The sequence below is a fragment of the Hyposmocoma kahamanoa genome, unplaced genomic scaffold (assembly GCF_003589595.1).
Source record: "Hyposmocoma kahamanoa isolate Upper Pololo Valley unplaced genomic scaffold, ASM358959v1 100021, whole genome shotgun sequence".
In the NCBI taxonomy this organism is placed as follows: domain Eukaryota; kingdom Metazoa; phylum Arthropoda; class Insecta; order Lepidoptera; family Cosmopterigidae; genus Hyposmocoma; species Hyposmocoma kahamanoa.
The window spans coordinates 2,095,736-2,116,825 of record NW_020653200.1 but is presented as its reverse complement, the minus strand read 5'-3'; the positions used below and the strand labels follow the sequence as shown (position 1 = coordinate 2,116,825).

At 38.1% G+C, this 21,090-nt stretch overlaps 1 protein-coding gene across 5 annotated transcripts in view; it reads left to right on the top strand.

Annotated features, from left to right (window-relative positions):
• The window catches only part of LOC113229605 (F-actin-monooxygenase Mical), a 37,709-nt gene extending 17,001 nt beyond the window's left edge, over positions 1–20,708 (top strand). Inside the window, exons 13-27 of one of the 5 annotated variants that reach the window (XM_026463303.1) lie at positions 25–1,301; positions 1,892–2,017; positions 2,187–2,324; positions 2,619–2,750; positions 2,905–2,973; positions 3,122–3,273; positions 4,833–5,072; positions 5,410–5,579; positions 10,737–10,843; positions 12,170–14,308; positions 15,084–15,113; positions 16,718–16,850; positions 17,188–17,367; positions 18,040–18,124; positions 18,691–20,708. In XM_026463303.1, coding sequence (XP_026319088.1) covers positions 25–1,301; positions 1,892–2,017; positions 2,187–2,324; positions 2,619–2,750; positions 2,905–2,973; positions 3,122–3,273; positions 4,833–5,072; positions 5,410–5,579; positions 10,737–10,843; positions 12,170–14,308; positions 15,084–15,113; positions 16,718–16,850; positions 17,188–17,367; positions 18,040–18,124; positions 18,691–18,724 — 5,012 coding nt within the window. In that variant the 3' untranslated portion in view covers positions 18,725–20,708. The remainder of the gene's footprint in view (positions 1–24; positions 1,302–1,891; positions 2,018–2,186; positions 2,325–2,618; positions 2,751–2,904; positions 2,974–3,121; positions 3,274–4,832; positions 5,073–5,409; positions 5,580–10,736; positions 10,844–12,169; positions 14,309–15,083; positions 15,114–16,717; positions 16,851–17,187; positions 17,368–18,039; positions 18,125–18,690) is intronic. The other 4 variants (XM_026463490.1, XM_026463438.1, XM_026463378.1 and 1 more) reach the window with 4 other exon arrangements.
• The last annotated feature ends 382 nt before the right edge of the window (positions 20,709–21,090 follow it).

Here is a 21,090-nt window from a genome sequence, read left to right as displayed (position 1 = left end):
AAATTGTCATTTGTTTTGAAACAGACGCAGCTGACGCTGACAAATCGCATTCGAGCTACAGAAAGAAGAGGCGTTCCGTCCGGCCACAAGTAAGTAGCGATTCTGCTGAGTACATTCGTAAAAAGATCGGAAAATTAGATCTAAACGACATCACACAGCTAGCTCGCCTCATCGAAGGCCATGACTCTATTGCCGACTACGAGACGCACATTGACAAACAAAAAGATTTACAGGAGCAAATTTTAGCTTTACTAGACGACGATGAATCCCCTGATCCAAAAATGCTCAGGGACTCCGTTTCGGCGATGTTACAAGGCACCACTAAAACCAAACTGAAAGTGAATCCAGAAGATCAAAGTTTAAACCAGTTCTTCCAGGACAAAATAGAACAGAAACCAGTAAGGCCTCCTAGGAATCTAAAAGGCCTTGATTCATCAACTATTAGAGTTGTGGATTTTGACGATTTAGACGATTCGCCGGATACAGACGCTACAGTCATCAAAGCCGAGAAAAAACAGCTTAAGAAAAAAGAGCCCGTCAAAGATAGCCTGAAGAATCAACGCTCGACTTCTATAGATAATGCAAACAAACCGTTCACACGTTCTTCGTCGACAGACACTCCTAAAACGTTCGTGAGATGTTCGTCAATAGAAAGTTCGAAACCCAAACCAATGACTAGATCATTTTCAATTGATAACGGAAGATCCAACTCGATTGAATCTTCAATTGTATTGAACACGAAGCCGAAAGCTCAATTGTTCGAAGTTCACAAAAGTCACGATAAAAGGTCCGTACGTGCGGGATCTGTGCCCAATGTAGGCGATGTAGCCGTGCGGGCGAAAAGGATGGCGGAAATACTTGAGGGTAGCGGCAAACGCAGGGAGGCGCCCAGTCCGGATAGATCGAAGCGAACTGATTCGATAGGCAATCCAGAAATGGCTCTCCGGAGGCAGAGAGTAGTCGACTTGATAGAGGGGAATAAGCGTGTCGACCAAAAAACGGGATATAATGTCGAGCACACACGCAACTCTAGTGAAATGGCATTTAGGATGCAAAGGGTGTCCGACATGATGCAGAAGAAGAGAGAAGATGCTAAGAGGGTTAAACCTGGGCGGCGCAAGGCGGCTCGGGAGATCATGAAGCAAAGATTTGAACGTAGTCTGCAGATGTTAGCGGCAGAGCCGAGGCCGGGTGTGCGCGCTGCAGACCTGACATACGACGTCGGCCTGCAGCAGTACCGCGCCAACGCGCCGCACTTCGGCGACCGAGTGCGCAACCTCGAGAAACAACTACAGCATTATGTGAGCTTCACCTTGTGTGACGCATGAGCTGTCTCTGTGTGAAGTTCGAACAATCTTTTGCAGGAATAATTCGCACGTTTGGAACTAAAACATATATATTTCATTGTGTGTTTTGTGTGTGCATGAACTTAATTTTATTACTGAACTGACAAAATCAATTGTTTGTTGTTCTATTTTAGAGGAACTAATCTAAGAAAACAGGTAGTTTATATTAATTTTGGTTTTTTGTTTTAGACGTTAATAATTATTTACACTTAGTATACCGCGTACGCGAATGGCTCACAAATCATAATTAATTCAACCATTTTTTTTTATTCCGGTGATATGACACTTAAATGAGTTTATTTATATCCAAAGGGGTTAGAGTTTAACTTACAAGCTCAGTCTAATTTAGTTTCTTTTGCGTCTATCCAAAGTTTAACATGACTTTGTTCTTGTGCTCATAGGTAAAAGTTTATTTATATATTTAGGCGCACAAATAAATGGTCACAGTTTTAGCATATCACCGTTTGAATTTAAGCGTTATCACTGTAATACTAACATACGCGCCGAATTCATAATAGGTTTTAATAATGTTTTTTTTTATCTAGGAGGAGGGTCGCATAGTGGGGGGTGGCGGACGGTCAGGGGGTGGTGGTGCGCGTGTGGCTCGACTGGCTGCAGAGCTGGCTGGCTCAAACACCAACGCTTCGCCAAGGCAGCCCACTAAACCCAAGGTACTATTTTGATTCATTTTTGCAGCTCATGGCCGGTTTGCTTTCTTGTGTTTATGATTGTGGTAGTGCGCGCTTGATATAATATGCTTGCAGTATAGTATCATTGGATCTTGTTATTTAGAATGCTGGGAAGAAAACTCAATTACATGCAAATATAAAAATCGTTCAGGATCTGATGCGGTCGGTGGGCAAGATCGAGCGCGACGACTGGAATGTAAAAGAGATTGAAAGGAAGATCATGGAGAATCGACTCGGCCGGCCCGAGCCCAAGACTGCTGAGAAGGTGCCCAAGTGGGATAGAGAACAGGTTATTTGGTTCACATATTTTACTTTATCAATAAAATATTTTTTAATTGAGCTGTTTATTACTTAATAAAATATTTGAAATTGTACATTCTGATAAACTGCTGAATCGGTTCGAACTAATCGGTTATAACTTTGTGTAAGAATCTTTGCATTTTATTAAATCGGATAAAGGGCTTCGAAAGAATCTTAAAAAAGGCACAAGTCTCCTAAAGAGCTAATTGAAAGTGGCAAAGACAGTAATTGTAAAGTTTCCTAGTGTAATTATTATGTATAACTTATTATGATTTATTCTCAGTTTTTGGGTCGTCAGCGACGCCTTAAACAAGGCGAAGGGGGCGACGAGAAGTGGGTAGAGATCGACGAGACATTGAACAAATTTGATCAGAAGCTGCGCGACTCCGGGCGACCCGATCACGGCACCAAGAAGGTACTGTCGCTCTGCATGCTGTTAAACTTTTTTCTTGTAATCTACTACATTTTAGTAGATTCGATTCTGCCATATAGATAATTACCGTTTGTGAGCTTATGCATTTCAAAGTTTATTGCGTCTGTTTTCAGTAATTAAGGAATTGTTTGTACAGGTTGCTAATTTAGCGAACAAATTCGTAAAAAAAGAAGACGAGCCGTCCAAGTCTGTACCAAAAGACGAGGTGAGAAAGACTATTTTCTTAAAATTTCCTTTAAAATAATCATCTTCACAAAGATTGCGCACAGCATTCCGTACTAATTGTGCATTTTGTGTGAACAAACTCTCGACCAGTGTTTCTTGGCCCTTAATTTAATTGACGTTATGCGCAGAAGAAGAGTTGGCGCGGGCCTTCCTCAACGGGTATGCAGTGCGCAGCCTGTGGTACACGTGTCTTCGCTGCCGAGGGCGTGGTAGCCGACGGGCTTCATCTGCACAGAGCCTGTTTCCGCTGTGCCGTCTGTAAGGCCGTCTTAAGACCTGGGTACGACTATACATACGTTCATGCATCACGCTACATGTATTAAATTGTTAACAGAACCGAACGCCCTTTTCGAATTTAAGATGTTACCAGATACGTTCTAAAACCTCAGCACTTTACACAAGGCACCAAGTCAGCTAATTTTCTCAAAATCACTGGTCATTGTAATTCCATTGGGTCTCCACTGAAATTATAATGCAATTAGGATAATATTTGTTATTCTGCTAAAATCTATTTGCAATGGCAGTTGAGTCTCCACATAGTGTCAGTGGAATGACACTGATGGCATTCATTCATTCAATCATTAGTGATTGATATTGCTTTATGAACTAACAAGGAAATTTCTATTCAAATAGTAGCAGTGGAGCTCATTGTGAAAGAGTTCGCCCAGGGAAGTACTGCCTTACCTATTTCTGCCGCCAAGCAGTAATGTCAGCGTTACTGTGTTACGGTTTTGAAGGGTAAGGGTTCTGGTGAAAGTACAGGCACATGCGACTTGTCAACTTATGTCTCAGGGTGATGGGCGCAGTGGCAGTGCCCCTCAGATCTTTGTGATTTAAAGCACTGAAACTGTTATGGACAGGCGTGAAGCTTACCATCAGGCGCACTATTTGTACGTCCCGTCACTTATTACAAATATATATTATATAAAAAAAAAAAAATCTCTTTAAATCAACAGTTTAGTCTTCAAATGAAACATACATAACAGTAGACTACGCCATTAACGTGTCATCGACTCGCCGTTGAAGAGCAGAATGCTAAAAAAATTGCAATGGAAGTTGAATAGAAGCTCGATGAACTAGTCTTTGACAAACCAAAACCAAACGTTCATAATCCTGCCATTGACACTCTACTCGACTCTTAATCGAGATAATTACAATAATAATGTACACATTAACTAAAAATAACGAATAACTCACGTATTTAAGTCGAATTTAGCTCGACATGTTTCGAACCAATTCGTGGTCCTTAATCATGAGATTCCGCGGCGGTGATTCGACGAAAACTGCGCGCCAAAGCCCTGGCAGCCCGATCAGAGGTACGGCAGCAGGCGTAGGATCTCTCGTCGGCGAGAATCTACCCTCGTTTGCTTCATTTTTATTAAAGTCATATGCAGGATTGCACACTACACTAACAACGTCACTTTCTGTAGACGAGACTTTACAAAGTGAGTGTAGTGAGTTATCCCTTATTTTTAGTTAATATGTCTGAGTCTCACGGTGGTTTTCTATTTAAAAAAACGTACACACTCATAGCCCCGCACTAGGGAAACGCTGTATCGCGGGTGCCATGGATATGCTCACACATAAACACATAACCAACAGTGGCAGTCCAGCTTGATACCGCTTGGTCTCGGAGACAGATGATTTAAAATTAGCAGAGCTCTGGGGCCTTGCCATGAACTCTTATTACAGTTCAGTATAGATTCGTAACGACAAAAAAGCGGGATGTTGATATACACTTCACGTAGCGCTATCTCAACGATTCATTTCAGGTCCTAACTGCATCGTAATAGGGTCCTAAACTGGTCGATAGAACCTGACGTATTTGTTACACTACAGCAACTACACAATGGAGCGCTACGGCACGCGTCTTGTGTGCCTCCGGCACGGTGGGACGACGGCGCCGGACGGACTCGCAGCGCTACTAGCCGGCGCCACCCCTTACCACCCGCACCACCCGCCACCAACACCTGAACGTATCTCACTTGAGCTGTCCGACGGCGCGCGAGAGATTGACGAAGACGAGTGGACAGATCGCAACTTCTTGGCATCAGAGACATCGTGCGCTGGTGGTCTTAGGTGCGTTACAATCGTTTATATACAAATACATACCAATTCATCAGTTTCATGGGAAGTGAGATAGTGAGTGTGCTGAACTTGCTACGATGTTATGTATAATCTATTTATACAATAAGATAGTTCTTTCGCTCGATTACAGATGACGTTCACTAGATTTGGAAAACTTGTTTTCTCATACATACTTGTAGATTGTTTTAAAGGCGTCATCTGTTAGCACAATGTTAAACTCGCAGTTAAGACTTATTTAAAATCATAAGTCTCATTAATTTTAGATAATTCATTTACACTTTGAGGCCTACCTTTCTCTTTTCATTCTTATATAAATATAATTGCCCAGTGACGAGGAAGAGTCCAGTTCCGAAGAATATACAGACGCGGCAGACAGCGACGGCGAGGCGCCTCGGTCTCCTGATTTGCCGCGTCTAGACGCGCGCCCTACACGTTCTACGCGCCCAGATCTCTACTTTAGCGACGACTCTTTTGGATACGACGAATATTCCGACGACGGTGATTGTTTTTCACTCTCATATTTTTTTATTATCATTGTTTTTTCCTGGTATCGCTATATTATGTGTACAATCACGTGGGTATCCTTGTTACGAACTGATTTAAATAACAAAAATACATGTACCTTTTGGAAAATTTATTTATGTTTTTTCATGTTCTTTATACGACATTTCGGTAATTCAAAGCCAAATCAAATCCGCATAAATGTCGTGGCAATCAAATTAGCGTGATTTATTGATTTATTGATCTATTGTTATCAGTCCGTAGACAACATAAATTAATGCTTACTGTGCAAAAATGAGAGTCGTAGCCATTGACCTACCAACAAATGGACGTCGGGTCTAATACAAAAACCACGAAAAAATGTCCGAAGTTAACCTATACAAACGTAGTGACATGTAACGAAATATAAAAAACTAAAACATTTACGGTCTTATTCATAAAAAGTTATGACACATCTCAAGGCTCGCTATAGTATGATTTAACAAAAGTCGTATTCATAAAAGCACTTTAGCGCTAAACCGTTCTATAAACCTATCATAACTTTATAGAAGCCAGGACCCTACTATAACAGTTTTGTAAGAAAAAAATGGCGGACTCTGAACAGCTGATTAATAAGTAAACGAAAACGACTTGACGTTCAGTATTTCAAGAAATTTAAAACTTACTTCTGTAAAGCAAGCTTACTTATTTATAATCACAGATTACTTCATAATGCAAGCCTTACAGAGCTTAGATGTTATTGAAGTGATTGAAGAACTTGAAAACCGTCCGCTTCGAAGAAAGGTGTACAAAAATAGGAGTGATCCATTTTCTTTGGAAGATGAGGACTTTCAAAAGCGTTATCGCTTTAGTAAATCTACAGCGACTTTTATAATTAACCTTATACGTGACGATCTTAAATTAGATCATAGAGGTTGTGGTACGTCTCCTGAAATTCAGGTATTAACTGCCATAAGATGTTGGGGTCGTCGAGAGGCAAGTACCTATTAATTATAATTATTGTGTTGCTTTATACTTTTCTATTATATCTATGTCTCAAAACCTTTTCTAAGTCATCAATTTTAATTACAGGTTCAAGAAGATGCTGGAGACCACCACGGATTGTCTCAAGCGACCACCAGTAGGATTTGTGCAAGAGTTGCAAAGGCAATTGCAAAACACTCGGCTTCTTTTATTAAAATGCCCAGTACGTTTGCTGAAGAAGAGCGTGTAATGAGAGAATTTCGTGGTATACGAAATTTCCCAACTGTTATTGGTTGCATTGACTGCACACATGTAAAAATTCGCAAATGTGGAGGTGATGCAGCCCAATATTACATAAATAGAAAGGGATTTTACTCTCTCAATGTTCAGGTGCTTATTCTGCTACTAGTTTGAGTCTTATTATGAAAAACAAATTCAAAGGACATAATATTTTCCATTTTGATATTTATTTAATATTGTTTATGTTTATTACAGGTAACTTGCGATGCACATCTCCGTATCCGGGATATTGTTGCTAGATGGAGAGGTAGCACACATGATGCCCGCATCTTTAATGAGTCATTACTCAAAGAGCGTTTTGAGAGAGGCTCATTTAGAGGGCGTCTTTTAGGTGACTCCGGATATAAATTAGAACCATATCTCTTTACTCCTATTCTAAGGCCTCAAAATCGAAGTGAAGAAAAATATAACCAATCTCATATTGCCACACGAAATACTGTGGAACGCTGTTTTGGAGTATGGAAACAACGGTTTCAGTGCCTATTATTCGGCATGACATGCAGTTTAAATAATGTCAAAACTACTATAGTTGCTCTAGCAGTCCTTCACAACATAGCAGTTGACCATGGAGACATGCAATTAGAGGGTAGCAGTAATAGCCGTGCAAACGAAGTAACCCAAGAAGTTACAAGGGGAAGTGCAAATGCTAATGCTGTTTTACAAACTTTTATCAGTAGACATTTTAGTGAGTAGTTCAATAAAAAATTTATACAAATATCAGTTTAATTTATTTTTATAATAATTTAATTTGTGTTTAATAACATCTTCCATCAAAAGCAAATTTTTTAATTTTTGATGTTCATTAACCATCTGTGCCTCATGTAGCTCTTTTCTGCATGCTGTTTCAGTTTCTGCTATTTGAAGTGCAGCACTTTCCTTTTTTGTATTACTGATCTGAAATACAAAATTAATACAATAAGGTTTTTTCTGTGTTTCATATTAGTTATAAATGTGTCCAATCCAAGCTGATCAGCACAACTTTGCCCAGTTCCCAACTTTTCCCGTGAACTTTCCAGAAATATAGACATACAAACCTTCTACTAACAATTTACAAACAACCAAAACAGACTTAGCCAAATAGATGCAGCTGATCTGAAGTTATGCACGTACATACATCTTGGCAATTGATTTTTATTTACATAGTCATCAGAAATCAAGGTCAAAAGATTTTTACAACAATTATCAAATAATTTTAAGCTATAATAGGTATCAAGATAAAATGATTTAAAATTTTATTTCATTTCACAATACATACCTTTTTTTTTTCAATTTAGAAATCGGAATCTTGGGTTCTGTGCAAAACTCGCTTTGTTGCTTAGATGTACTTTCTTCCAATATCTAAAGTAATAAAATTAAAATAAATAAGACTGCCTAATTGATTTTCGAAATTGCAATCTTGCTAGACACTAACAGCAAACTAATGAATGGATTATTATGAAATTTAAGTTTAAAATCCTTTAGGTGTTATTTACTAATAAATAATATAGAATTGAACTGGCAAAAAAATTTTAATTAATTAACTACTAATTAATTAATTTTTAACTACTGTAATAATAATATAATACACATACTATTTCTGGCATGTTGTTTTGTTTTATAATTACATCACATGGACAGGGTTCTTTTTTTTTCATTTTGTTGGTCATGCTGTTTTTCCTTATAATCTGAATTTTTCTCTAAAAAATTCTGAAACCAAAAATACACATTATTCTTTAATCAGTACGGAATACTTACTGAACCAGTAGATATGTGTAATTTTAAAATGCACCTGGTTATCTGAATCAAACTGATTCGAGTCCACTGTGAATGCATGAGGAAGCCACACAGCAATATCATCTCCACTTGGAGGTTCAGAAGCAGGTGGTGGTCCACCACCTGTTTGGAATCTGTCTTTCCGCTCTAGGAATTTTCTTTTTTTTTTCTGACATTTTGATAATGCCCCATTGAACTTTTATTTGTTGCAAGGTTCTTGAAGTTTTGGCCATACTGTTAAAACTGGAACATAAATTCTGTTTTTAAACAAATACACCAAATTCCTCTTCAATAGATGGTTATTAAACATATTTATGTATTAGATACTTCGTATGTAGATCATGCCAGGCCGCCACCTTTTTCGCGTTGGTATTTGCATCAGTGTTTTTATTTTCCAACGTTGAAACCCGCTCCTTGACCAATTCTTTTAAAATAAACTAAAGAAAATAGAAGCAAAAGCAAAAGTAAGTAAAAGATATTGAGAATTTATACAAAACAAAACTTCCTTGAATCAACTTGTACGTGAATCAGTACAAACCTTATCCTCCTCCAACCAATTTTCACTTCTTTGCCTTTTCATTTTAAAGATGCACTTGGAAGATTTGTTTTAATTCAGTTAAGTTCTTGATTTTTTGGCCGTTGTTTGTTTAACTCTGCCAATGTAAAGACGATTTGATCAATGCGCGCTTTATTTGTTACAATAACATTGACGTATCCAGACGTATCTGTCAAAGGTATCACCGTGTCGTAGACTAAATATGAATTTTTAATCCATCATAATGTCTATGGTCACGCTAAATCAGTGCGATCTCACCATGATCTCACTGACATTGTAGTTTGTTGATAAATTTTTTGGTTGACTTCATTAAAATGGCAACTTTTTGATTTATAAACGAATTTTAACAGCATAATAGTTGTAGGAAGTTTATAGAACGTTTATGAATAAACATTGTTATCAAACGTTTTAAAACCTTATAGAGCATTTTAACTAATGAGTGTTTTAAACCTATGATAAGCTTTTTTTATGAATAAGACCGTTAATTTAAATTGTAATGTCGTTGCAGTACTGCCTAATTGCTTGCAACAAAGGACCCAAAAGCACCATATTCAGCTTCTACTGGAAATTTAACAAAATGCACCATATTTAGCTTCGACTGAAAGTTATTTGAACACAAGAGTGCTGGAGTAGCCTTTATCGTAAATATTAATTAATTTTTATGTATATTATTATGTCGAATTTTGTGCAAGTTCACTTAAAGAAATAATAAAGAGTTGGGCAGATACAGACATACAAATATTACTACAAATGTGAAAATAAGCGTGTACTATAAGAAATGTACTGATATTCCAACTAAACGTAAACCGTAATTCCGAAAACCGGTTTAGTTTAGTTTTGTAATCTTCCTAAAAAAATACATTTGACATTTTATTTCGTCAGCTCGAATTAAACGTCATTAATAAAAAACATTTTTTTTTAAATAAGATTGTAATCAAAGCGACTCTATAGTTTCTTTGTTCTAAATATTTCAATCGCCTGTGGTTCGAAAAATTAAAAATGACCAAAACCTTTATATAAGCTTCTTGAAATTAACGTAATGGGTCTCTTTCCATCTTTTGCGCATGCATTGTGTAGAAAAAGGACAGTTAGCTATTTGATTATTTTGTGTGCTTTTGTAATTTATATTTACGATTCATTTATATATAAATTAAATACGATAATACTGTACAAAATAACACTTTTAATTGTTAACTATGATAACACAATATATTTGTTTAGTGAAAATATGATACTAAATCCTGTTTTTACACTTTACAAGTTATTATTATATGGTACTGCATGGTTGACAACCGCGTTGTCACTCGAACGAATGAAGACTGTTGTGCGATTGACGCTTTGTATGTGATTTTAACGCCCTATAGGTGCGGACACTCTTTAGCGCGAACCCGACGTCCATTTATTGCTAGGTCAATGGTCGTAGCCATTGGAATAACAAAGTAATAACGTTAAATCCCTCTTAATGTGAAATTTTTACTACATTACTACATACGCGGATTTGCATTATCCCCGACGATATATGTATGTCTTAAATTTTAACGCTCTGAACCTAATATGGTGTAATATGTGATGTTTGATCACAGGTGCCGAGTCGTCTGGCAACGAATCGTGTTCCCGCATGCGCGCAGCTCGAGAAGCACGACGCCGCGAAGTGCCGGCGGATGCGCGCCCGCCGACTGACAGTAGCGAGGTACCTCGCTGCCGACTCGCCTAATCATCGTTTGGCTATATGGTCACCTGGGTGCCTGGGCATCGGGGCCGGTGACCACGTAGTTGCAGTAGGGAGGTGCGCACAACCGCACCTCGCACGCCACCGTCGTCCCGAATTGCGAATTCATTTCACTTTTTCTAATCCAAAAAACAGTCGTCCCAAACAGCAAGGGGCCAAAAAATTGGTTAGAAGTATGTTTACTCGCGCATGCATCATTATATCAGCCAGCTAACACGGGGCGGCGGCCGGGGCGCGGTTACAGTGTTCACACTAACTTCCGTCTTTCGCTTATTGTTTTATCAACTGCACCAGCGTAATCTTATTTGAACTAAATCATAACAAAAACATATAATAAACTTTGATTTATTTGAAATTACATTTGGCTAAGACTGCCGTAGAGTAGCAAACAGTCTAACGTGAACATTCGACACGAAAAGTGCCTATGTGATGTAGGTGATGACGGGTACCTGGATCTCTTTAGAATTAACGCATTTTAAAGATGTCATTGAGTAATATATTTTAATTATGTGAACTAAGATTAGTAGCGATAAATCTATTGTAGTAGCTCGACATAATGTCGGTAGAAATGAGAAATTTTAACTAAAGCAGTGACAAAGCACTAAGCTTTTTATAGTTTGATGGCTCTTATGTATTTGTCTTTTATATACTAATATAATTAAATTTATGTATTACATCGTTATATTAAACTTAATTACTAAGCTATTTAATAATGGCTTTTAATAATACGAATATTCGTATATAGCGAAATAATTGTAAATACTTGTATATTTTTATTTATGTTTACTGTATATACTTTTTTGTGTTGTTTGTGGGTTTCTTTACAATATATATTGTATATATAAGTATTATATGTATATTTTATCATTTCTATAAGGGACATGTTATTATGCCATTAAGACGGTAAGTTAGTGTGGGAATCCAGGCGCACCTTCAAACTTTGTGCTTCTTTTTTTTGTTTATTGTGCAAATATTTCGTGGGGGCGCACACTTAAAGTAATCTCATGTATTTAGTTTTGTCGACTCTTGCAATGTAAGTTTTCATAAAGCCTCATTTTGTGCGAATTTGAATTAAAACAGTACATGTTGTGTGACAAGTACGAAAAGGTATAGTGCGCAAATATTAGAACTAGTGTGTATCGAAATAGTAACACGAGTTATTATTTCCGATATTGGACAACAAACAAGTGCATTACTATGCTTTATCAAATAATGCAATGTGTCTATTATCTACGTAGCTTCCATATCTATCTCTTGTGCCACATATCATAATGTGCTTTCAAACAGGTGGAGTCTGAAGATGAGAGCGACTCCAGCGACGAAGAGGTGTCGTCTGCTACCGAGGTGTCCACTGACAGCGAATTTGCACGCGAAGAGTGCGCACCCGCTCCTTCTCCCCCCGCCATCTTGGTGACGGAGGCACCTCTCCCAGTGCCACCTCCTCCACAAGAGTACCCCCTCAGTAGGACTCGTTCCGCCGGCGGCCTTGCCACCAAACGAGCTCTCGAACTCAAACGGAGATATCTTCTTGGAGAAGCCTCACCCCCGGCTGTCCGAAAATCAGACTCTACCTCGCAACTAGATACAAAACTTGAGGCTTTCCGATCAAATATTACAGAGTTCCAGAAAATGCTCCACCCAGCACCAGCTCCAGCGCAGATCCAGAAACCAATTGTCACCTTTCAGTTATCAACGGAAGAGAAAAAAGCGCCTATGCCCGATATTATTCAGAACTTATGTGCCGATGCGCCTGTAGATTTGCTTACCAAAGGAGATTCGCCGCTCTGCAAGAAAGACTGGCGAGACGGAACCATCAAAGAAAAAGAGGGAAAATCTGAACCTAAAGAACAGGCGGAAGTAGACCCCGATTTAGACTCCGATTCACTTTCCGAAGACTCCTCGCACACAGAAACTGCTCCCAACCAATCTGTACCGAGAGTCGAAGTACACAATGAGGGGGGCGAGTTGATACAGTTAGATAGTTTAATGCTAATAAATAGTAGCACCGAGGACAACGATGAGAAAGAATCGGGTACAGGCACTGCTACCAGCACGACTGTCGTCGCCGTCGAGTCGGAGTCGTCCGAGTCGTGTCGTGACGCGACTACTCTGGCTTTAACGGAGACAGAGCTTTCGGATTGGGCTGCGGAGAGCGCAGTTCTCGATGATGTCAATTTCGATGACGATAAAAAGAGAAATAAAAACCCGAGGACGCTCAGCGGGCCTAAGACAATTCACGATTCCAAAAACATTTCGGCGATAAGCAGTCATGTGTGTGGAAGAACGAGTCCTGAACCAGTGCTTTACTCGAATGCGCTGGAACACTTCGAGTTTGTCGACGAGGGTGATCAGGATCCTTCGATAGATACTCCGATCACTCCCAAGAATGAAGGGTACATGGAGTTAGTCGACGATTACGGTCTGTACTCACCTAGCAACGACCGTTCCATGAATTTCATTGAACGCAGCTTCTCTGAAACAGTGGTAATGCCTGCTAATCAAGCAGCTAGTGTCACTGACCAATCCAATGACCAAACAGTTGTATATCCAGAAATAGACAAAAGTGAACTTAGTGAATTTAAAATCGAGCACGTTGTTAGTGAGGAACTAATAACTCCACAGTTGCTCAAATCAATAGACAGCTCTGAATCGAGCAGCGACAAGAAAAGTGAGACTATAGTACCCGATGTACATTTACCTGAAAATGTGAGTTTGACAGATCTGTCGCCGCCACTCGACCACAGTGAGACGAATCCGAAGCCACCGAAAACGATTGATTTTGTTACCCCGCCTATCGAAGACGTGTCCTCCCCTCCCCTAGCCCCGGAAACTCCTATGTCTACAATATTGTCTACGAGTTCCACCGCATCCATTCATTTTTCGTCACCCTGTTCAATAAGGATCTATTCCCCTGCCATCTGCCGATCAGCTAGTGAGACATTCAGCCGGTCGATGTCGCGGAGCACGGATTCGCCGAACCGAAGCATCGAGATGTCCATCTCTTTGAACCTCAGTTCCGGTTCCATATCGCCGGTATCTCCTACGCCAACTAGGGATACTACGGATAAGGTGCAAGAGATAAAGCGGGAAAGGGAAGAACAGACTGAGGTCGTGAGGCGGTTGGTACTGGAAAGGCTAGGCAGCGGTCCGCGTGTGGCTAGGAAATCAACTAGACGGACGCGGATATCTCCAGCAATGAGTATTCCACCGCCCGTACCTCCTCCACCAGCATTGTCTTCCCCACCACCGCCGCCACCACCGCCCGAGCACACCCCGTCTCCCCCGCCACGGCCAGCACCCCCGCTCATGCCACTGCCGGTCACACCGTCTTTTTCCGACCCTGAACTCGCTCGAGACAGGCGAAGAAAAAGTATAATGAAAAGCATTTCCAACTATTTGAACAGGCGACTTGGACCTCGGCAAAAGGTAAATCTAGTTAACTAATTTATAATCTGGGAATACTTGGGCAAGTGGGAGCGTTACGAAGTATCATATTAATACTGTATCAAGCTCAATTGTAAATTTTTCGCTTGCAAAGTCCAAATACTTTTTTGCTATCCAAACATTTTGTATTTGAGCATTAATGTGATATATTTACCACCGTTTTTCAAAGTAAGAATAACTAATTTATATTAGATACATTTTATTTTAAGCCACTCACTAATTCAAGTGCAAAAAGTAAAGATAATAGCCTGGCTGAACCATTTCATTAACATTTTAATTTTCCGTGCATTTTTAATAGCACCTTTGAAATATAAGACACCAATTGTACATATAATTATTGCTAATGAAAAGTTATATAGTCTACAATTAGCCAGCAAATTAGTATACAAAATTATAGTCGGAGAGATTTTAGTAACTAGACTAACATTGAGAAATGTACATAAAAAGGTAGAATTAAAATGGTTTAGAATGGTAGTAAATTAGTTACACAGGGTGTCCATATTACAAGAAAATATTAGGGAACGGAAAGGGCTTTAAAGACCAATATCAAAAAATAATAATTTGCAATACTATATAAGTTAATTCCGTCTTTGTAGATTCATTGACTCGCTGAAACCACTTCTACGGGTGTTCGTCGCATAAAATCACTTTGGGCTCGAAGACTTGCATAGTTTTGAAATTGGTCGACTATTTTGACTATTACTCGTTCAAAATCACTTGGACACCCTCAGTAGACTAACATTAGTTGAATTTTCAGTGGCACTCGGAACCGGATCTGACGTCACACGTAAGCAATCAATCAGTGTCGTGAGTCGCATGCTGTCTCTGAAGCACCCGCTGTACGTTCTCTTGCTCTGTCACATGCGCGGTGCACGTTTCGTCTTTTGACGTTGGATCAAAGCTCGTTTTAGACCTATAGCTTGCTTGTCGTAGTTATAATATTTGGTGTTCTTTTTTAAGTATTCTTTATCGGTTTCTACCTAAACAGCTTTTGTGTGGGTTGATGATTTTACTGCAAAAATGTTTTATTTTTATAACATATCTTGTAGTCTACTGTATTGATCCAACGTCAACATAGCCGCCGTTGGTCACAGGACTGTTCAATACTTTTATAATTGTGGGCTTAGTGTTCGTTCACATCTCACGCACAGGCGCTAGTTAACTATAATTTGCATCTTACGTCACTGTACTCGAATAAGGTGTGATCACATTATTGCAAACGCATTTGATATTATTTTTTAGCAGTTCTATAAGTGCTTTTGGTATATATTTTTTAAATATGTTTAAAGCAGTAGCACAATTCTATAGCGGCAATTCACAGCTTAAGGAAATGAGTTCTGTTCACTCTGTATATCTTCAGTGACTAGTTTGCACACTATTCTTTGAAAGGGATTTTTGAAAAGAGTGAATTGTAGTTTTTACAAGTAAAAAAATCAAAGAAAGTTTAATGTTACTTCCTACAAGAGAAGTCGCAGTTCAGTCCTGGTATATTATTATTATATTATAAAATAAATTAGTCCCAAAAATCGAAAGAGTTATAGTGCGTATTTTCAAGTCCTGTAAAACTATAGATGTTTGGAATGATAATGAGCTTGTAACATCTAAAAAGTCTGTATTGCATGCGAGTGCGGCGCATGGGCCCACTGGGTTTTGCTGTTATTCAAAATGGTCCATATTCAGGTTCACATTAAATTCGCTGTGTATGCCCAAAACGAAAAAGTGGTGCATCTTTTCAGAGACAGAAAGCTGAAATTTTCTATGTAAAAATTCATGCAGTTCAATTTAAACATTATAGGTCTAGTTCAAGGTAAACTGATAACATTGAAACAACATGTCACCGAAAAGAGTCACTATATTAAAATATAAGTAGAAAAATAAATCTTCTAGCATTTTATCATCACTAGCATGTTTTCCATATAATTATTTTACAAACATTGAAACAAAAATCTATGTAAACATTGAAACGTTGTACATCGGCTATATCACGGATATTTCGGTAGCATGTCACAGTGCCATGAAAGTTATCTGCTTATATGGTTAAGTTTCAATATATTTTATTTTTTTGTTTCTACATCTTTGACTGGGAACGCGAATGACACGTGGGAAAAGGTGATAATCCGAATATGGAAACAAAAAAAGACAATCGTTTGATAATGGTTATTGTAAGCGTTTTTCATTCTTTACTTTTAGTACTAATAATTTTTGTGAATGCGTCGTATTTTTGCAGATAATTTTCTGGTACGGTAATTCAGTTATAGCGCCTAATTATATTCAGAGGCTGCCGCTTTGATTGTTATATGTTTTGCAGTGAAAAAAAATGGTAGTCGTTGATTATTATTAAGCCCAAATGTAACTGGTGTCCTAGAATAAAACCTAGTTGGATGCGCGCAGGAGCCGTCGCCATCGCAGCGTATGAACGCGCACAAGTCGACGGGTGCGTTGCAGGAGGCACCCCCCGTGCCTCCGCCCCCCGCCGGCTACCGTCCGCCCGTAGATACGCGCCCGCAACCTGCTAGATTGCCAGGTATGATTGAAGTTCGTCACCCAAGGTTTATCACCACATATTAATTCAGCATGTTAGTTAATGTTGTGCACTATTCATAGTAAAACGTTAATAATTTAGTCATAATCGTGCTTTCCCTGATTTTAAATATTTTATTGTTATACGAAACCACGTTACTTGCAAATCCTAACAAATCATTTAGGGCGTATACAGACGAGCTTGGCAAACTTAATTTTTGTTTTTACCGGACGCGAACACTGCTCATATAATTTTGGGAGCTCGTTGCTGCTGAGCCACTGTGGTCTAATTTTAATTTGCTAAGTGTGTGTACGCCTACATCGCTCATCCCATACAATAGCGACCGCTACAGCCGAGTGTTCCGGCGCAGCGGATGTCGACGAGCGCGACGCGATGCAGCTGTGGTTCGAAGCGAGGTGGGCCAGACTTGTCGCACAGAGGCGAGCTCGGGATGATTCTAACGAGCCGCACGCCCGGCGGGTCGCAAGGCTGGAGCGGAGGTTAACGAGACCGCTCTCGGGTAAGTTTAATTAGCAGAGTGCCATTGGTTTCGGACGAGGTGCACCAGCTGCGTGGCATAGAGACTATCGAAAAGCACACAGCTCTTGTGTAAGTTAAGTTCGTTTAATAAACTCGCTTTGATCACGAACGCAGTGCTAAAAGAAGAATGTAGACAAATGTAGAAAGACCTAATATTTGCTGTCCGAAAAGGTAAGTAAATAACAATACTTCACCCACGACATTGTCTACCTTGTGCGTGCATGATTTTGTGATTGTTTCTAATTTTCACTACCAGTGAACTTCGATCAATTGTAATAATTAACCGGTTTATTATAATTGTTTGTGGTTCACTTTATAAATCAGAATCTTTGTTAAGCGGGTCCTGCCTTTGTGTAGCTCAAGATTAATTGTTTATCAAAATTAGTACATTGCGGAGTTATTGAAAAAACTTTTTTTATAAATGTTTATAATTTTTTTTTATACGCTTTGAAGTGTGAGTTGTAAGAAACGCAAACGTAAGGACTAGAAATAAAAACTTCATTGAAATGTAACTTTGGAACCAAATAGTAGGTATAGTAATGTTATTATAATTAGACTTTACCTCAGTGTCTCGCCATCTGTTGAGTACAAAATCGGAGACTCTCCAATTCGCCGATTGTCCAAATAGGTGAATGTTTACGTTTTTTTGCAGCGGAGCAGCAGGCGGCGACGGTTGCTGAGCTGGTGCAGGTGTCTGCGCAGCGAGAGGCGCACCAAGCGCTCATGGCTGCCGACAGGTATGCTAATAATTCCTCACCTCCACTCAGGCACGCAACTATTTCCTATGGAACCAGTGTAATGAACTTTACGATGTAATAAGATTCTGAGATTGTTTAACTCTATTTTTTGTACTGCGATAAACCCTCCGCCTTCCCATGACCCAATCAACTATCATCTATCTTGGTTATATATGGAATCCTGACTCGGAGTTTCATTTAGCACTCTATTTTTGATATTATATATTAAATTACAATGACTATGTATATTTATTGTGGGATTTGCGACGGGTGCAAAGTAAACTCGTTGGTAAAGTGATTTGACAACTTCTGTTTTTCTCTCCATAATCACGGACGCTCTGTGTTGTTGCGGAATGTCGCAACTCGTCAGGAAACTTGCAATATCCCGGTGGTTACAAGACGGGGAAAATCAAGGTCTTCGATTGGTTAATCGTGTTTTAGGTGCACCGTCCAATCAAAATTAATACCAAAAACGCGAACCCTAACAATATAATTTAATCAACATTTTATTAATTTGAGATAAATTTGAATGATAACTTGGTTTTATTGTAAGGCATTGTTTGCAGGAGACGCAGCGGTGGCGGCGGAGTCGGTGATTAATTCGTAGTAGCCCGGCCTAAGATTTCAACTGCGTCCAGGACAGCTCCTTACAGTCGGCTTATCGCGGCTTAATTATTTCTCTGCAATATGAACACTGCTTGTGGTTATATGAACAAAAAATACAGTAAAAAATTGAATTTGTAACTGGATATTGATCTCCTATTGGATAATTTTGTTATTTTGACTACTACAGTACACTAGTACGGCAAATGGCCCTCCATTGTGCGTGGTTACGGTAGTTATTTGATATAATTGCTAGTTGGTAATTGAAAATGTCTCAATGACATAGGCCTATTCAAATTGACAGATTGTCGCATAATGTCCGAAGCAAAGACTTAAAAATGCAGAAGTAATGCTTTGGTGTACTGCTTATAGTTCCGTCAATTGTTATTATGTACTTCCAAAGTTTGTTGCTTATCCTTTTATTTATTATTTTTTCTGCAAAAAAAGCTATCGCGTTCTAAATGTAGTCCATTTCACAAAGGATGATTGCAGTGATATTTCCAATTCTTACGTTGCATGCATACTATTTCTAACTAATCTTTCAACCAGGATACAAAAATAAATAATAAATGTATCGTAATGTACCAAAAACAAACAATATTTGTTGCAGTTGTAATGTTGAATAAGAATTACAATATGTTAAGTAGAATGAAAATGAAATGGTAAAGATAAAAATAAATCACCCAGTTACTAATGCGTAAAACGGAATATGTTGTTCATAGAGATTTACACCACAAAATGGATATCGAATCGGCTATTGTGTATCTTGCGTCAATACGAGTTTATGTACACCTTGTATGTTGGTCGTTTTCTTTTGATTTCATCTTTGCGGGACGTATTTAGAGAAATTTTTCAAATTTCGTTTCCTTGCAGTTGATTTTATGCTGTGATACTGATTTTTTGTTTGGTTGTAGTTCATTTTTTAAATTTGTTGTGTAGTCTTTTTAGTGACTTAATAACAACTTTTATTTTGTTTACTATTTATTCTTAAATTACTTTCTGTAAATCGATTCTCTTGTTACAAATTATCTCTATAAGATATTTAAGTATATTTTTATTAATTTGATTTTATATCACTACATCTCTAGAAACTTTAAATCTCAAACATCACCGGAATCATGCGATGATAAATGATAATTTTTGTAAATTGTTTCTGAGTTTTGAGAGTTCTTAATAGAGGTCATAGTATACAAATTGCCGTAGGCGACGACATTTATTGAAGATCCGATCGCCCCACGTGGGTTATATGTGTTGGTGACTGTTAATTCAGTCGATCAACATAAATATAATCAGGATAGTTTCAGGAATGCTTTTTATTATTGATTTCTCGTGATAGCCAATTGTACAATTGTGATGAACAAACAGAACCGTTACGTAATAAAAATTTCAAATCGCATGTCGAATTTCTTGTAGAAACGCTGTATCAACAGTAGCCAATGTGCTATTTTATTTTATGACTAAAAATGATTAACACATAACATTGAAATAACAAGCGCTTTACATGTATTGTCAATACCGAAATATATACTTAAGAATATTTTTCTACACTAACAAACATATGCACCTTGAGAGGCATCGTAAGAGGGACGGGAGAGGGGCAAACATTAATTATGATTTATCCTGAAATTACTCATCCACATCGTAATAACATTTAAAAATTAATACTTTTTTTTCAGGAAGTTTATTATAGATTTTTATTAACAGGATGAGATCCGGAACTATGTATCTTCAATTAGAGGTGGTTTGTATAAGGTTGTTTTTATGTAATTTTTTAAAGAAATTAGGGTACAGTTACAGGGTAGGCTACAGTTGTGTTTATCATACTTAGGTTTTTTTTGTTTAGATTCGTGTTATTGTTACAAGAAAATAGGAGGGAAAACTCATTCACGACCATGACACAGGTTTCATTTACGACTTTAGGTAGGATGTATATGTATACACATTGAAATTGTCTAGGGGTCAAGCGCATTTTTGTCAATTACTGAAAATCAGGTATTTTAATTACTTTTTTAAACCAATAGCTTTTTCGGTTAATTTAATAATTAGAAAAATTACTAACTAAATAAATAATTTCATAAATTTATATGAATATTTTAATTTGACTTAATGTTGTAATTAAATATTAAAAATATAAAAATATTCAAAAAAACCTTGTTCCCTAAACACTTTCGATGTATGTAGATTAAAAAAGAACAACCTTGTGTGTAGACCCTCTTGTAGTTTTCGATCCGACCTAAAAAGATAATGTTATTTTATATTTAGAAATATGTAGTTATAAATAAAAAATTTAACGGGTTATCAAATTGGGAAACGTTCATTTGACCACAAGCAATGTGATCTCGTTGATATATTTTTTTTAATGC